Source organism: Notamacropus eugenii, chromosome 5 (assembly GCF_028372415.1).
Source record: "Notamacropus eugenii isolate mMacEug1 chromosome 5, mMacEug1.pri_v2, whole genome shotgun sequence".
Classification (NCBI taxonomy): domain Eukaryota; kingdom Metazoa; phylum Chordata; class Mammalia; order Diprotodontia; family Macropodidae; genus Notamacropus; species Notamacropus eugenii.
The window spans coordinates 86,826,080-86,839,018 of NC_092876.1; the positions used below are offsets into that span (position 1 = coordinate 86,826,080).

The following is a 12,939-nucleotide window of genomic DNA, read 5'->3' on the forward strand; positions in this document are numbered from 1 at the left end:
TCTTTTATCTTCCATTTCCTATCCCTTCTCCTCTGCCTTCCTGCAGGATAAAATAGATTTCCATACCCAATAGAGTGTGTGTTATTCCCTCCTTCAGCCAAATCCCATGTGAGTAAGGCTCACTTATTCTCTTTTATCCCCCCACCTTCCCTTGCATTGTAAAAACTCTTTCTTGTGTCTTTTATGTGGATACATCCTACCTCTTCCTCTCTCTTACTCCTAGTATATATTCCACTCAAAACTAAATTTTATTTTTTGCAGCATTCTCCATTCATATTCTGCTCACCCTGCGCCTTCTGTCTACATATGTATGTATGCATATATATACATACAAACACACATATGTATACACATAAACATACACATGTATACGTATGTAGATATGTATGTACATATACACATAAATATTATGAAACTTTTCTTAAAAAACATGGCAAAAGAATAATTATAACAGTTCCTCTATAATCCTGGATAACATTCCCTCAACCATGCATACAAGTTCTTTTTAGTAGAGTGGGCGCAAACTTATGGATACCTAGCAGTAGAACACATAAGTACTCATGCCTAGAATAATTCACAACTATCCACTGCTGTCCTTGCTGTCCTTCAAAACCAAAATATACCACACAGCACATGCTGACTGGGTCTATTCTCTGCCTGGATCCCTCCACTCTCCTTCAAGGAAGAGCCACTTTGTGGCTGAGCACTGAAAAAATGTTAAATTATCTTATTGACAGAAGAAATAGTAAGACTGAGCATTCAAGACTATTCCCTTGACCAGGCTCTGAGGAAGCTTTACTTATCTGAGAAGAACAATTTACCCATGTCTAGAATATGGAGAACTATTCAGGTCAGCTTATTGGGTCCAGTTAAAGTATAGGTGGAAGTAAAGAGTGAGGCTGACAAGCCTAAGGTATTTGACCTTTCAAATTTTATATAGCAGCAAACTACAAGGCAGCCAACTCTTTTTTTCCTCAGACATCTTTTCAGATCATACAATTTTTATCATATTTACATATGTGGAAATCTTTCTTGTCCACTCTTCTACAAAATTGATCTTGACACAATTTTAAATTACCATTCATTATTTATACCATTATAATTCTTATAAACAAGAGGTGTTAAAGGGATTTTAAAGGCCAGTTCACCCATCAGAAATAGGGTGAGATAAAAATCTGTTTCTCTAAGTTCACTCCTGGGTAGGTGGAATTCTTGACAAAATGATTTTCTTTCACAGGTGGCAAAGACATGGAAATTAGAAGGAATCCCATCCATTAGGGAATGGTTAAAAAAGTTGTGGTATATGGTTCTGATGGAATATCTGTATGCTAACACAAATAATGCTTTCAAGGATCTTAGACAGGCATGGAAAGACTTGCACAAAATGATGAAGACCGAAGTGAGCAAATCCAAGAGAACATCGTATACAGTACCAGTAATATTGTTTTAAGAACAATTTTGAGTGACAATATCATTTTGATTATTATAAATGCAAAAGTTATAAAAAGGATATATGAAGAAAGACACTCTGCATTTAGAGGGAGAACAGATAAATATAAGTAGACATAGAATAATGATATATGTATTATATATTTGTGAGTGTATAAATATATATATGTGTGTAAATATATATATATATTCTTACATATGCATACATGCATACATATACACACATGACCATTTGTGTCTCATGGTAGCCTCTAGAACTGAGGAGAAGGGAGGGAAGGAAAAAAAGTGATTTATGTAACTATTTTTTAAAATAAAAATAAAAGATGTATGGAATTCATATTTCTATTATGTTCCAAGTGGAACATACTGGGGATGGACAGCAACTACCGAAAGACCGTCTCTGCTCAATTTCACATTGTGTGTGGGGGGAAGACAACATATTATAGAACTCAGTTGGTGGGTAAATGAAAAGACTTTTTAAAAGTTCTAAGGTAAGAATGCAGCAAAGGGGCAAATGGTAAGGCCCAGACAGGCAGTTTTAGATTGTCAGAAGATCAGATAATAGTAGGATATTATATGGCATACATACAAGCAGGGCAATTGGTAAAGTCAGGAAGTCCTTAGAAAGCAACATCAGGGCAGATAGCAAGATTTGTTTCCCAGTACATTTTATCTAAAGGAGAAGCTGGTGACTCCTATTGCCCCAAAGTTATGTGAGGAGTCCAGTAGTTTACATTGGTTTCTAGATGGTTTGGGGCAAAAGCTGAGTTGCATCTGACAGAGATGAGGGTATCTGTCTTTCTCTTATTATTATTAGTACACGTGAAAAAATTTTACAGTTATTTATACTATGATCATAGTATAGCAGCTAATATTTTTATATTACTGAAGAAAAATTAAAACAGCACAGAAAAACTGAGAAAGTAAATGAAGAAAATGACCAAAGATAACCACAGTTAGCTACACAGAAGGAGAAAGGGTAAAGTGACTGATTTGGAGATTATGATGCAGGATCAAAGAGAGTGACACTATAAATTTCACCATCTGCAAAGTATTTATTGCATTTCTCCTTTTCAAGTTGCTTTTTCTGGCTAATATGTGGACTTCAGCATTGCCTCCAACTTTACAAGGAGCAGGTAGATACTCCCACTCAACATTCATGAGCTCAGTAATATTATCCAGTATAGTGAATTGGTCTTTCAGGACAATATCATTATTTTTACTTTTTCTCCAGCTCTTTTCTTTCCATTTGGCAATCCATTCATTCATACTTTTGGAGATAAGTTGATTATCTGTATAGGTAGTAAGTCTGTCCTTATTTTGAGCCTTTGTATGCTCAATCCCTTTTTTACCTCCTTCTAATGATGCTCTTTGGCTTATATGTAGTCCAGAATGTGTACCACTTATGATCAGATCATGGTCTGATCCCCAGTAGGCACTGATGACTCCTTTTACTCTTACTCTTCCATTATTTTTGGAGACTCCTTTGACACACATAGTATTAAGGTCTAATGCCTGATGTAGTTGCCCACACTGATTTTCAGAGCCTCTATTCTTCCAGTCATAGTCATAATTCCTTGGACTCTGTTTCTACCTCATCTTCAGTCTTTTCATAGATTTGGTGAAAAAAGAAAGTGATTTTGACTTCAGAAATGGTGAGAAATAACATAGTTTTGTTGTATATTTGAAGGAAATAGCAAGTTGTACTTATTAGATTTCCAGTTTCATATGTAATCGTCTTTTATTATAATGTTATAGAAGTTTTCTTCCATAAGTAGAAAATAAAAAAAATTTCTAAAAAAAAAAAAGCAAAGAAAGAAACATAAATGTAGCCATGTGAAAGAACTTTATTTTTCTAGAACACTATCTAGATTGCTCAGGGGCAAGACCGTGCCATGAACACTGGTTGAGAGGCCTTCATTTGGGGGCTTCAATGTTCTCTGTCTCCCTGGATCTGTGGCCTTGCCTGACTCTGACATCTCCAGCAGCTCAGAAAAGTATCTCTCCCAAATGCACTGACTACTGTTTTGGCCTGTCCCTTTCTTTATTTGTCAAAGCTGAGGGGAATTCTCATTTATTATTAGTAATTCCTTTTGCTGATTTGTGCTTGAGGCAAAAGTTAATTTGATCTGAGACATCCCTATTCAAGCGGTCATACTGTCTTGTCCCCTACAGGTGACATGATAATTATAGCTCTGGGGAAGATGAGCTCATAGAACTTCATTCCCATAAAAATTCCTCTCCTTTTCAGTCCTAAACTAACATAAATGCATGAGGAGCATGTGGCATGCTGTGTGCACACATCTTTTCCCTCTTCTAGGAGCTGACATTAGGTGTGAGGTAAGTGCGGTAAGTCTATCTTTGCCTTCAAACCCTAGAGGAAGGTACTTGGATGACAATGGATTTCTTCAGGTCTTGAACCTGATTCAGAATTCTGTTAACTGAGAAAGGAAAGACATTTGAGAAAGATTATGAAAAGGGATCTGGGATTTTCTCCAGTGATTTCAGGATGACACTATTTCATCTCCATCTTTCTCTGTGCATGACTATGATTCCCATTTTTATTTTTGTGCTTTGCATCCTTTTTTTCTTTAAATATTGTTTTCATGTGCTTTCTCTGTTCTTTACAAGGTTTTGTTTTATCCCTCTGATCAGATCATCTCTAAGTACAGAATCGGAATGATGAACTTGGATCTTTTCCTTCCTGAATGAGGGACTGCCTTCGGTTCCTTCTTTATCTCATTTTATGTTCTAAACTCTTAGCACTTTCATTCCTTTAAGCCAAAACTTTTCTAAGATACCTCTATTTGACCCCACAGTATAGTAGGTTTATTATTATTGCTTTTGAGTTAATAATTCATGTCTGAGGACTTGTGATCTCATTTGGGGTTTTCTTGGCAAATATACAAGAGTCATCTATTAGTTTCTTTACCTTTTCATTTTACAGATGAGGAAACTCAAACAGGGTTAAGTGACCTGCCCAAGGTCAAACAGCTAGTATATGTCTAAGATCAAATTTGGGGTCAGTTGTTCCTGACTCTGTGGCTGGGATTCTACCCACTGAACCATCTAGTTGCTCAATATACTATGTCCTGGGTATAAAAAAACATAAAGGATAAGGCCCTGACCCAAGATAATTTCTGTAATACTTAGAGGAAATAGCACATAGAAATCCAAAGAAAAATAATATATGTAACAAAGAAGTTAAATATATATTACATACACATATGTACATACATACAAAAATGTTTATTATCTCTACACACATACATACAAACACACACACAAACACACCACACACACACACACGCACACACATTGGTTACTCTGTACCATCAATAACTGGGACACTTTACAGAAGGAGGAATTTGAACTGAGGCTTTCCCACATTTTGCAATTGTACAAGTTAACAGAGAGTGCATCTCAAGTTGACCTGTGCAAGCAAAGGAAAATGGAACCTTGATAGGTAACAGAAGTAGGTCACATTTTCTGGAATCTTAGATATCTGAAAAAGACAAATGGTCTTCTCAAGTACCAAATGCCCCACGCCTCACCTTGGAACAAATCCTTATTTCCATTCACAGAACATCTGTCTTCATTCATAAAAGCTTTCATCAGGGGAACACCTGCCCACTGCTAAAGCAAGGCTTATGTCCTTTCCCTCTGCCATTTCTATGCTTCATCTTGCCTCTTCATCCCCTCCTCTGCAGGCTCTTATTTTCCTCAGACAGGAGGGGTCAATTTCCACTCATTTCTTAATTTCATGGAACCTGAGCAAATCATATACTCATTTCTCTGCCTCTTCCACGCCTATCCTTTCATTACTCTCTAATTTTGTAATGTTCCAAAGTAGATATATATGTATTCATGTATATATATATAGTAAATGTATATATCTGTATGTGTACATGTATCTATGTACTTACATATGTGTGGATATGAAATATACTGTGTCCATACATATACACATGCATAGATACACACATACATACTGATTTACCTTTAGCCAGTGTATTTACATATTCTGTCCATCCTTGTCCCATTACCTGCTCTTGACTTCTGATGTTACCTCTATATTTCTTTATCCATTTAGAAAGAAGTTTCTCACTCATCTCTCTGTTGTTTAATTTTCTATTTGTCCATCTTTTCTGCATTTTTCTTTTGCCTGATATATTGAGAAGCAAATAATCTCTATAGATTTGATTTTCTTTCCAAGAATCTTTCCAATGACTCTGTGTCTAAACATCCATGCTTTTTTCACTTTTAGTTAAACTCAGTTTTGCTGCGTAGATAATTCTAGGTTGCTTCTTAGGATGGAACAGAGCTCAGGTCCTGTTGTTCTTTGGAAGTAATCATCCCATTCCAGCCTTCATTTTCTGGCTGTTTTATGTTATGTAAGGTTTCTTTATTTTTTGTATTTAAAATCTTTTGTTTTGATTATCTGCAAAACTAGTTTCTGAGGTGAGTTCTGAAATTTTATAATGGTGTATCTGGCAGATTTCAGTCTGGAGCTCTTTTTCCCTTCTGAAGCAATCTATGAATTTTTTCATTTGGTATTTCCATATTCAGAAGTTCTTGGCAATTCTCTTTTATTATTTTCTGTATTGTGGAATCAAAGTCTTTTGTCCTGTCACCATTTTCTCATTTTTATTTTTAGTTTTCAACATTCATTTCCACAAGATTTTCAATTCCAAATTTCTCCCCATCTCCCTCTTATCCCCACCCCAAGACACCTTCCATTATGATTACCCCTTGCCCCAATCTACCCTCCCTTCTATCACATTCCTCCCTTGCCTTATCCCCATCTTCTTTATTTTCTTGTAGGGCAAGATAGATTTCTATACCCCATTACCCGTATATTTTATTTCCCAGGAGCACTGAAAAACAATTTTTAACATTGATTTTTAAAACTTTAAGTTCTAACATATCTTCCTTCCTCTTTCTCCACCCATCCCCACTGAGAAGGCAGTCAATGCGATATGTTATACACATGTAATTGTGCAAAAGACTTCTATAAAATTCATGTTGTGTACTAACTATATTTCTCTCCATCCTATCCTGCTCCCTTTTATTCTATTCTCTCTTTTGACCCTATCCCTCCTCAAAAAGTGTTAATTCTAATTATACCTTCCTCCCATCTGCCTGCCTCCTATCATCCCCCTCGCACCGCACTTATCCCTTTTTCCTCTATTTTCCTGTAGTGTAAGATAGATTACTGTAGCAAATTATGTGTGCATGTTATTCCCTCCTAAAATCAAGTGTGATGAGAGTATGCTTCATTTTTTCTATCTCATTGCCTCCCTCTTCACCTTCATTAAAAAAGCTTTTACTTGCCCCTTTTATGTGAGAAATAATTTGTCCCATTCTCTTTTCCCTTTCTCTTACCAATATATTCTTCTTTCACTCCTTAAGTTTATTTTTTTAGATATCATACCTTCCTGTTCAACTTACCCTGTGCTTTCTCTGTATATGTATATAACCCCTCCAACTACCCAAGTACTGAGCACAGTCTGAAGAGTTACAAATATCATCTTTCCACGTAGGAATGTTTAACTTTAGTAAACAGTTTAACTTTAGTAAGTTGCTTATGATTTCCCTTTCCTGTTTTTCATTTTTGTTGTAATTCTTCTGTTTGAAAGTCAAATTTTCTGTACCGTTCTGTTTGTTTCAACAAGAATGTTTGAAAGTCTAGTATTTCATTGAATGACGTTTTTTCCCCCTGACATATTAAATTTAGTTTTGCTGGGAAGGTGACCTCAGGATTATCATATTCCAAGCCCTGTGATCCCATAGTTTAGAATTTGCTAGACCATGTGTTATTCTGATTGTATTTCCCCAATACTTGAATTGCTTCTTTTTGGCTACTTGCAATATTTTCTCCTTGACCTGGGAGCTCTGGAATTCAGCTACAATACTCCTAGGAATTTTCCATTTTTGATGTATTGCAAGAGGTGATTGATTGATTCTTTCAATATTTATTATACTCTCACATTCTAGAATTTCAGGGCATTTTTCCTTGATAATTTCTTGAAAGATGATGTCTAGGCTCTTTTTTGATCATGACTTTCAGGTAGTCCAATAATTTTAAAATTCTTTCTCTTGAATCTATTTTCCAGGTAAGTTGTTTTTCCAATGAGATATTTCACACTTTCTGATATTTTTTTCATCCCATTGGTTTTGTTTTATAACTTCTTGATTTCATGAAAGTCATTAGCTTCCATCTGCTCCATACTACATTTTAAGGAATTATTTTCTTCAGTCAGCTTTTGGACCTCCTTTTTCATTTGACCAATTCTGCTTTTTAGGGTATTCTTCTCCTCGTTGGTTTTTGGATCTCTTTTTTTCATTTGGGTTATTCTATTTTCCAAAGTGTTATTTTCTTCAGCATTTTTTCCCTTTAGCAAGCAGTTCACCTGTTTTTCATGATTTTTGTACATCACTCTCGTTTCTCTTTCCAATTTTTGCTGTACTTCTGATACTTGATTTTTACAGTCTTTTTTGAGTTGTTCTATGGCCTGAGACCAATTCATATTTTTCTTTTTGAAGGTTTTGGATGGAGGAGTTTTAACTTTGCTGTCTTCTGTTTACATGTTTTTTTTTTCTCCTTTGTCACCAAAGTAAGATTCTATAGTCTGATTCTTTTTCCAATATTTGTTCATTCCCCCTGACCATTTACTTGTTTTTTGAGCTCTTTGTCAAGGTAGTGCTCTGCTTCCAGTGGGGCAGGAGATGAACTGTCACCTTCTTGATTTCCCCACAATCTCTGAGCCTAGAGCTCCAGAAATAATGGTTGTTTGTGTGGGCTTCCATGGTTTTCTCTGCTCTGTCCCCCCTCTGCTGTCATTTAGCTGGGACCAGACCATTCTACTCTCTCACACTGGTCCCACAGGTTTTTTTCCACTGACCTTCCAATTTGTCCTTAGTATTTTGGTTTCCTGAAGTCTTGAAACTACCACAAGTATGAGAGATTCAGTCCACCCAAGGCCCACTCATGTCCCAGATTTGCCTTATGGCTCACACTGGACTGTGTTCTTCTCCCAGTGTGATGTAATAGACACTTCCTGGTGATCTTCCAGGCTGTCTTGGTCTGGAGATTTGCTTCGCTTCCTCATTCTGTGTGTACTGCAGCTCCAGTATTTGTTTAGATCCCTTTTTATAGGTTTTTGACTGGGTTTGTGAAGAATGCTCTAGAAAGTCCATGCTGTTGCACTGCAATCTTGGCTCTGCCCTTCTAAATCACTCCTGTCACCATTTTCTTGGAGATCTATGATTCTTAGTTTGTTACTATAATTCCTATCTTAAAAATCATTATAGTTTAATATCATAGTCGGCATGTTTTCTTTTAATGTTCTAGTTTTTACTTCTCTTCTTTTAACTTGACTTTCATTATTCTTTATTTGTATTCCTCATTCTTTATTCTCTCTTTTGTTTCCTTGGTGAGAATTGCCAATATGAACTGAATTTTTTTTTTTGTATTCTAGCCATTATTATTGCTGTAGAGGTTATAAGATCTTGCCATCATTCTCACTTTTCTTTTTAACCTGTCAGTCATAGCATATTGTGGTTTCATGTACTCTGTAGGCCATTTTTTCCCAGCTTTTATTGTTTTTCCTGTTGATTTATCTGCTGATGTTCAAGGTCTATGTTTTTTTTCCTGAGATCCTTTGTAATTTTTGTTTTCCTTATATTCATATTTCCTTATTTTCTTCTATTGCTAACTTTGTGACCCTCTGGATCTGTCTCCTTTGATTTTAGTTTGCTTAGTGCTGACTCTCAAAGTATTTCACTCTCCTCTAATACTAGGTAATTCATAGTTCACCTGCTTAAATCTCTCCTCCAAGTGAATTTTGGGTGGACAGAAGTGACTCCAGTTGGGTGCAAAGTGTTTTCATCAATCCTAATTGAATGCTTTGTAGATACACCCCACAAACTGTGTCATGTCCTCTATCCTTCATTTCTATAGCTCAGAGCTATCATCCATGTGCTATGCTTTTGTTTTTTGTACTTAATTTTGAAGTTTGGGTCTCTCAGGCTCTGTGAGAAGTAGAGATGTTGGTTACGTATTTTTCACCAAGACACATTGCCTGTTTTTTTTTCCCTTTGTTCCTACTTCTTTTATAGAGAAATTTGGCAGCAGTGAAAGTTGTCCACCTCAGTCCTGGCTGTGTGGCCCAAGTGAAATTTCCTGGTCTAGAAGGTAGAAAAAGTGGCTACACATCTGTCCTTGCTTGAGCAGACTTCTTTACCATGAAGTGCTTATCTATACAGCATTCCATTTCAATTTTGATGTCCTAAATCTTGGAGATAGCTGAAATTTATTTATCTTTATTGCAAAATTTCTGTATTAGAAATGTTTAAGAGATAAAGGGAGTCAAAAATATGTATATATATATGTGTGTGTATGTATACATATGACTATATGCACACATACATGCATATATTATATGTATATATGTGTGCATGTATATGAGTATATGCATGCATACATGCATACATATACACACATGTATATGTGAATATGTACATATACACATAAACAATTCAATGAGGGTTGGGATGTGAGCATGTTTGTCTTTGACTTTCAAGGTTCATGTTTTATTATAGAATTTATCAATTCCAAAATTTTCCAAAATTTTCTCTATAAGTTAATTATAGAAGTTATTCTCTCTATTTCTGTTAAATTTGCTCTATATTAGTATACAGAATTCTTCAAAAAAATTTTCAGAAAGTTTTATGTCAGTTTTTTGTGGCACATACATTCTATTACAGCCATATCAAATCCATGTATATATATCCCAGTGTAAGGGGTGTCCTCTACTGTCAAATTTTTTTCTATTACAAAATTAGCATATATATGTTTATATATATGTATATATATATATATATATATACATATGTATGTATGTGTGTATATTCCAAACACTAACATTTATATGTTACATGAATAATAATTTCATGTCTAATATCTATTCAATAATGTGCATACCAATAGATAGAAATATATTTACGATAGAATCAGAAGCAAACTGGTAAAGTAAATACTAAATCATTTTTTCTCTATCCTTTGTAGATGGAAATGACAAATTGTAAAGTCATGAGTGACTGGTTCCAGTGAAAGATATTCTGCTCAAAACCCCAGATTCATAGGAAGATAGATTTCAGACTTTAGGAGCTCCTGTCTTCAAATTTCCAACCAAGTGGTCCCTCTGTGATTAGCATCTTCAACAGTGTTAGATTCTGTATTATCGGGATTATTATAATTTAACTTTTTCACCAAAGAAGAACTCAACCAGTGCCTCTTTATAAATGAGGGGCATAACAAAACATTAGAAAGTTACATATCAATACCTATCAATACTTCATGAATATCCCTCTGCCAGTAATAAAAGAGATATTCTATGCAAGTTTTTTTTCTGTATGGGAGTGAACAATTGTACTGGACATGGAATGTGCCTTCATCACAGGAAATATATTCTACACCTTGATGTTTGTGAATTAGCACAGATGAACTGGTTTTGATTGCTATATACTCCCATTAACAAAAAGAAAATGATTTCTAAGGACATAGCACTGGGGCTCTGTTTTCTGTTTCAGACTGGATTGGGAGCCCTGGGGAACTCCTTCCTCCTGTGGCTCTATACCATCACCTTCTTCATTGGTCCCAGGCTGAGGCCCATAGACTTGCTTCTCACCCATCTGGCCTTTGTCAATGACTTGGTGCTTCTTTCCAAAGGGGTCCCTCACACAATGTCTACTTTGGGGCTCACCAATTTCTTGGATGATGTGGGATGTAAACTTATCTTTTACTTTCACAAAGTGGCCCGGGACCTTTCTCTCTGTACTACCTGTCTTCTTAGTAGCTTACAAGCCATCACTTTAAGTCCCAGAAACTCCTGGTGTGCAAAACTTAAATCTAGAGCCCCAAAGTGTATTGTCCCATTGTTTCTCTTGTGCTGGGTCTTCCATCTACTGAAAAATATCATGATTCTTACATTTGTGAAAGGCCCAGTAAGAGACAAAAATATCACTGAAGGACAGGATTTCATTTATTGTGCAGTTCCATTTTCAGCTTCACTTAATATTGCAATGCATATACTCATAATCTTCCTTCCTGACTTATTGTGTATAGGAATCATGGTGGGAACCAGTGGATATACGGTCTTTCTCTTGTACAGACACCGTCAAAGAGTCCAGTATATTCATGGCAACAGTCTCACCTCTAGTGTTTCCCCTGAGACTAGAGCCACCCAAACCGTTCTACTACTTGTCATCCTGTTTGTCTCCTTTTATTGTCTGAATTCTATCTTAATGTTATGTCTTCTCATTGGACAATCATCCTGGCTTGTCCACACCTCTGCCTTTCTGGCTGCCTGCTTCCCAGCTTGCAGCTCTTTTGTTCTAATAGTCAGTGACTCCCATGTCTATAAAAACTTCTGGATACTCTGGGAAAAGATGATTTAGTTTTGATACAACTTGGGACATTCACTGGAAACCCATCAAAATTATTAATATTGTGAAAGAGGAAAATGATAAATATTTTTGGGGTAAAGGAAAACAGGAATATTAATGCAATCTTGGAGCTATGAAATCATCTGGCTAGTCTGGAAGGAAATTTGGAACTCTGACTTCCAAATAATGTGTCTATGACTACCATTTGACCTTTATATACCAATACTAGACTGATATTCCAAAGAGATAATAAAGCAACCATAGCAATATTAAACTGGAAACTAAAAGATTTTCCTTCTGTGGGGTAAATTCCTAGTAACTATATGGTATTTCACTGTTATCTCATTCATCATGTCATATGATAATCCATTTGAAATCTATAAGCTTTCAATGTCTTTCCTACAATGAGCGTACCCTCAAAAACTCCAAGTGACAGAATGCAATCATCCTGATTTAGCTTAACCAGGCTAGAGTGTAGAAGAACTAATCTATCCCTATTTTTGTGTCCCATGCTTCTCTCAATGAAGCCTAAAATCACATTGACTATTTTGTCTGATTTGTCACATTGATGTCTCCTTGAGTTTTACACTCAGATATTTTTTATATGAACTATAGTATATGCATGTTTTCCCTCTTCTGATACTTGTGCAATTGGGGACTGCTAGATGGTGCAGTGAATAGAGCATCAGTGCAAGAGTCAAGAGGCCCTAAGTTCAAATCTCTTCTCAGACACTGACACTCACTAGCTGTGTGACCTTGGGCAAGTCACAACACCAATTGCCTCATCATGTGTCATCTCCAGTCATCCTGATGAATATCTGGTCACTGGATTCAGATGGCTCTGGAGGAGAAGTGAGACTGGTGACCTGCATAACTCTCCCTCACTCAAAACAAAGTCAAGTGCAAGTAATGTCATTATTTCTCTGATGACATAGTCTTCTTCGGCAATGAAGGATGAACACGCACACACGTGTAATTAGCTTTTCTCTGTTTGCTATTTAATTTAGTCATAGAAATAACCACCTGCCTTGGCTCTGATTG

At 36.0% G+C, this 12,939-nt stretch overlaps 1 protein-coding gene across 1 annotated transcript; it reads left to right on the forward strand.

Annotated features, from left to right (window-relative positions):
- Nucleotides 1-10,998: 10,998 nt before the first annotated feature.
- LOC140507512 (vomeronasal type-1 receptor 1-like) lies at nt 10,999-11,910 on the forward strand. The gene has a single exon (XM_072615577.1). The coding sequence runs from the start codon at nt 10,999-11,001 to the stop codon at nt 11,908-11,910; it is 912 nt and encodes a 303-aa protein (XP_072471678.1).
- Nucleotides 11,911-12,939: the final 1,029 nt, after the last annotated feature.

Excerpts from the sequence above, each read along its gene's own strand:
- LOC140507512 (XM_072615577.1), top strand. The coding sequence starts at position 10,999 with ATGATTTCTAAGGACATAGCACTGGGGCTCTGTTTTCTGTTTCAGACT.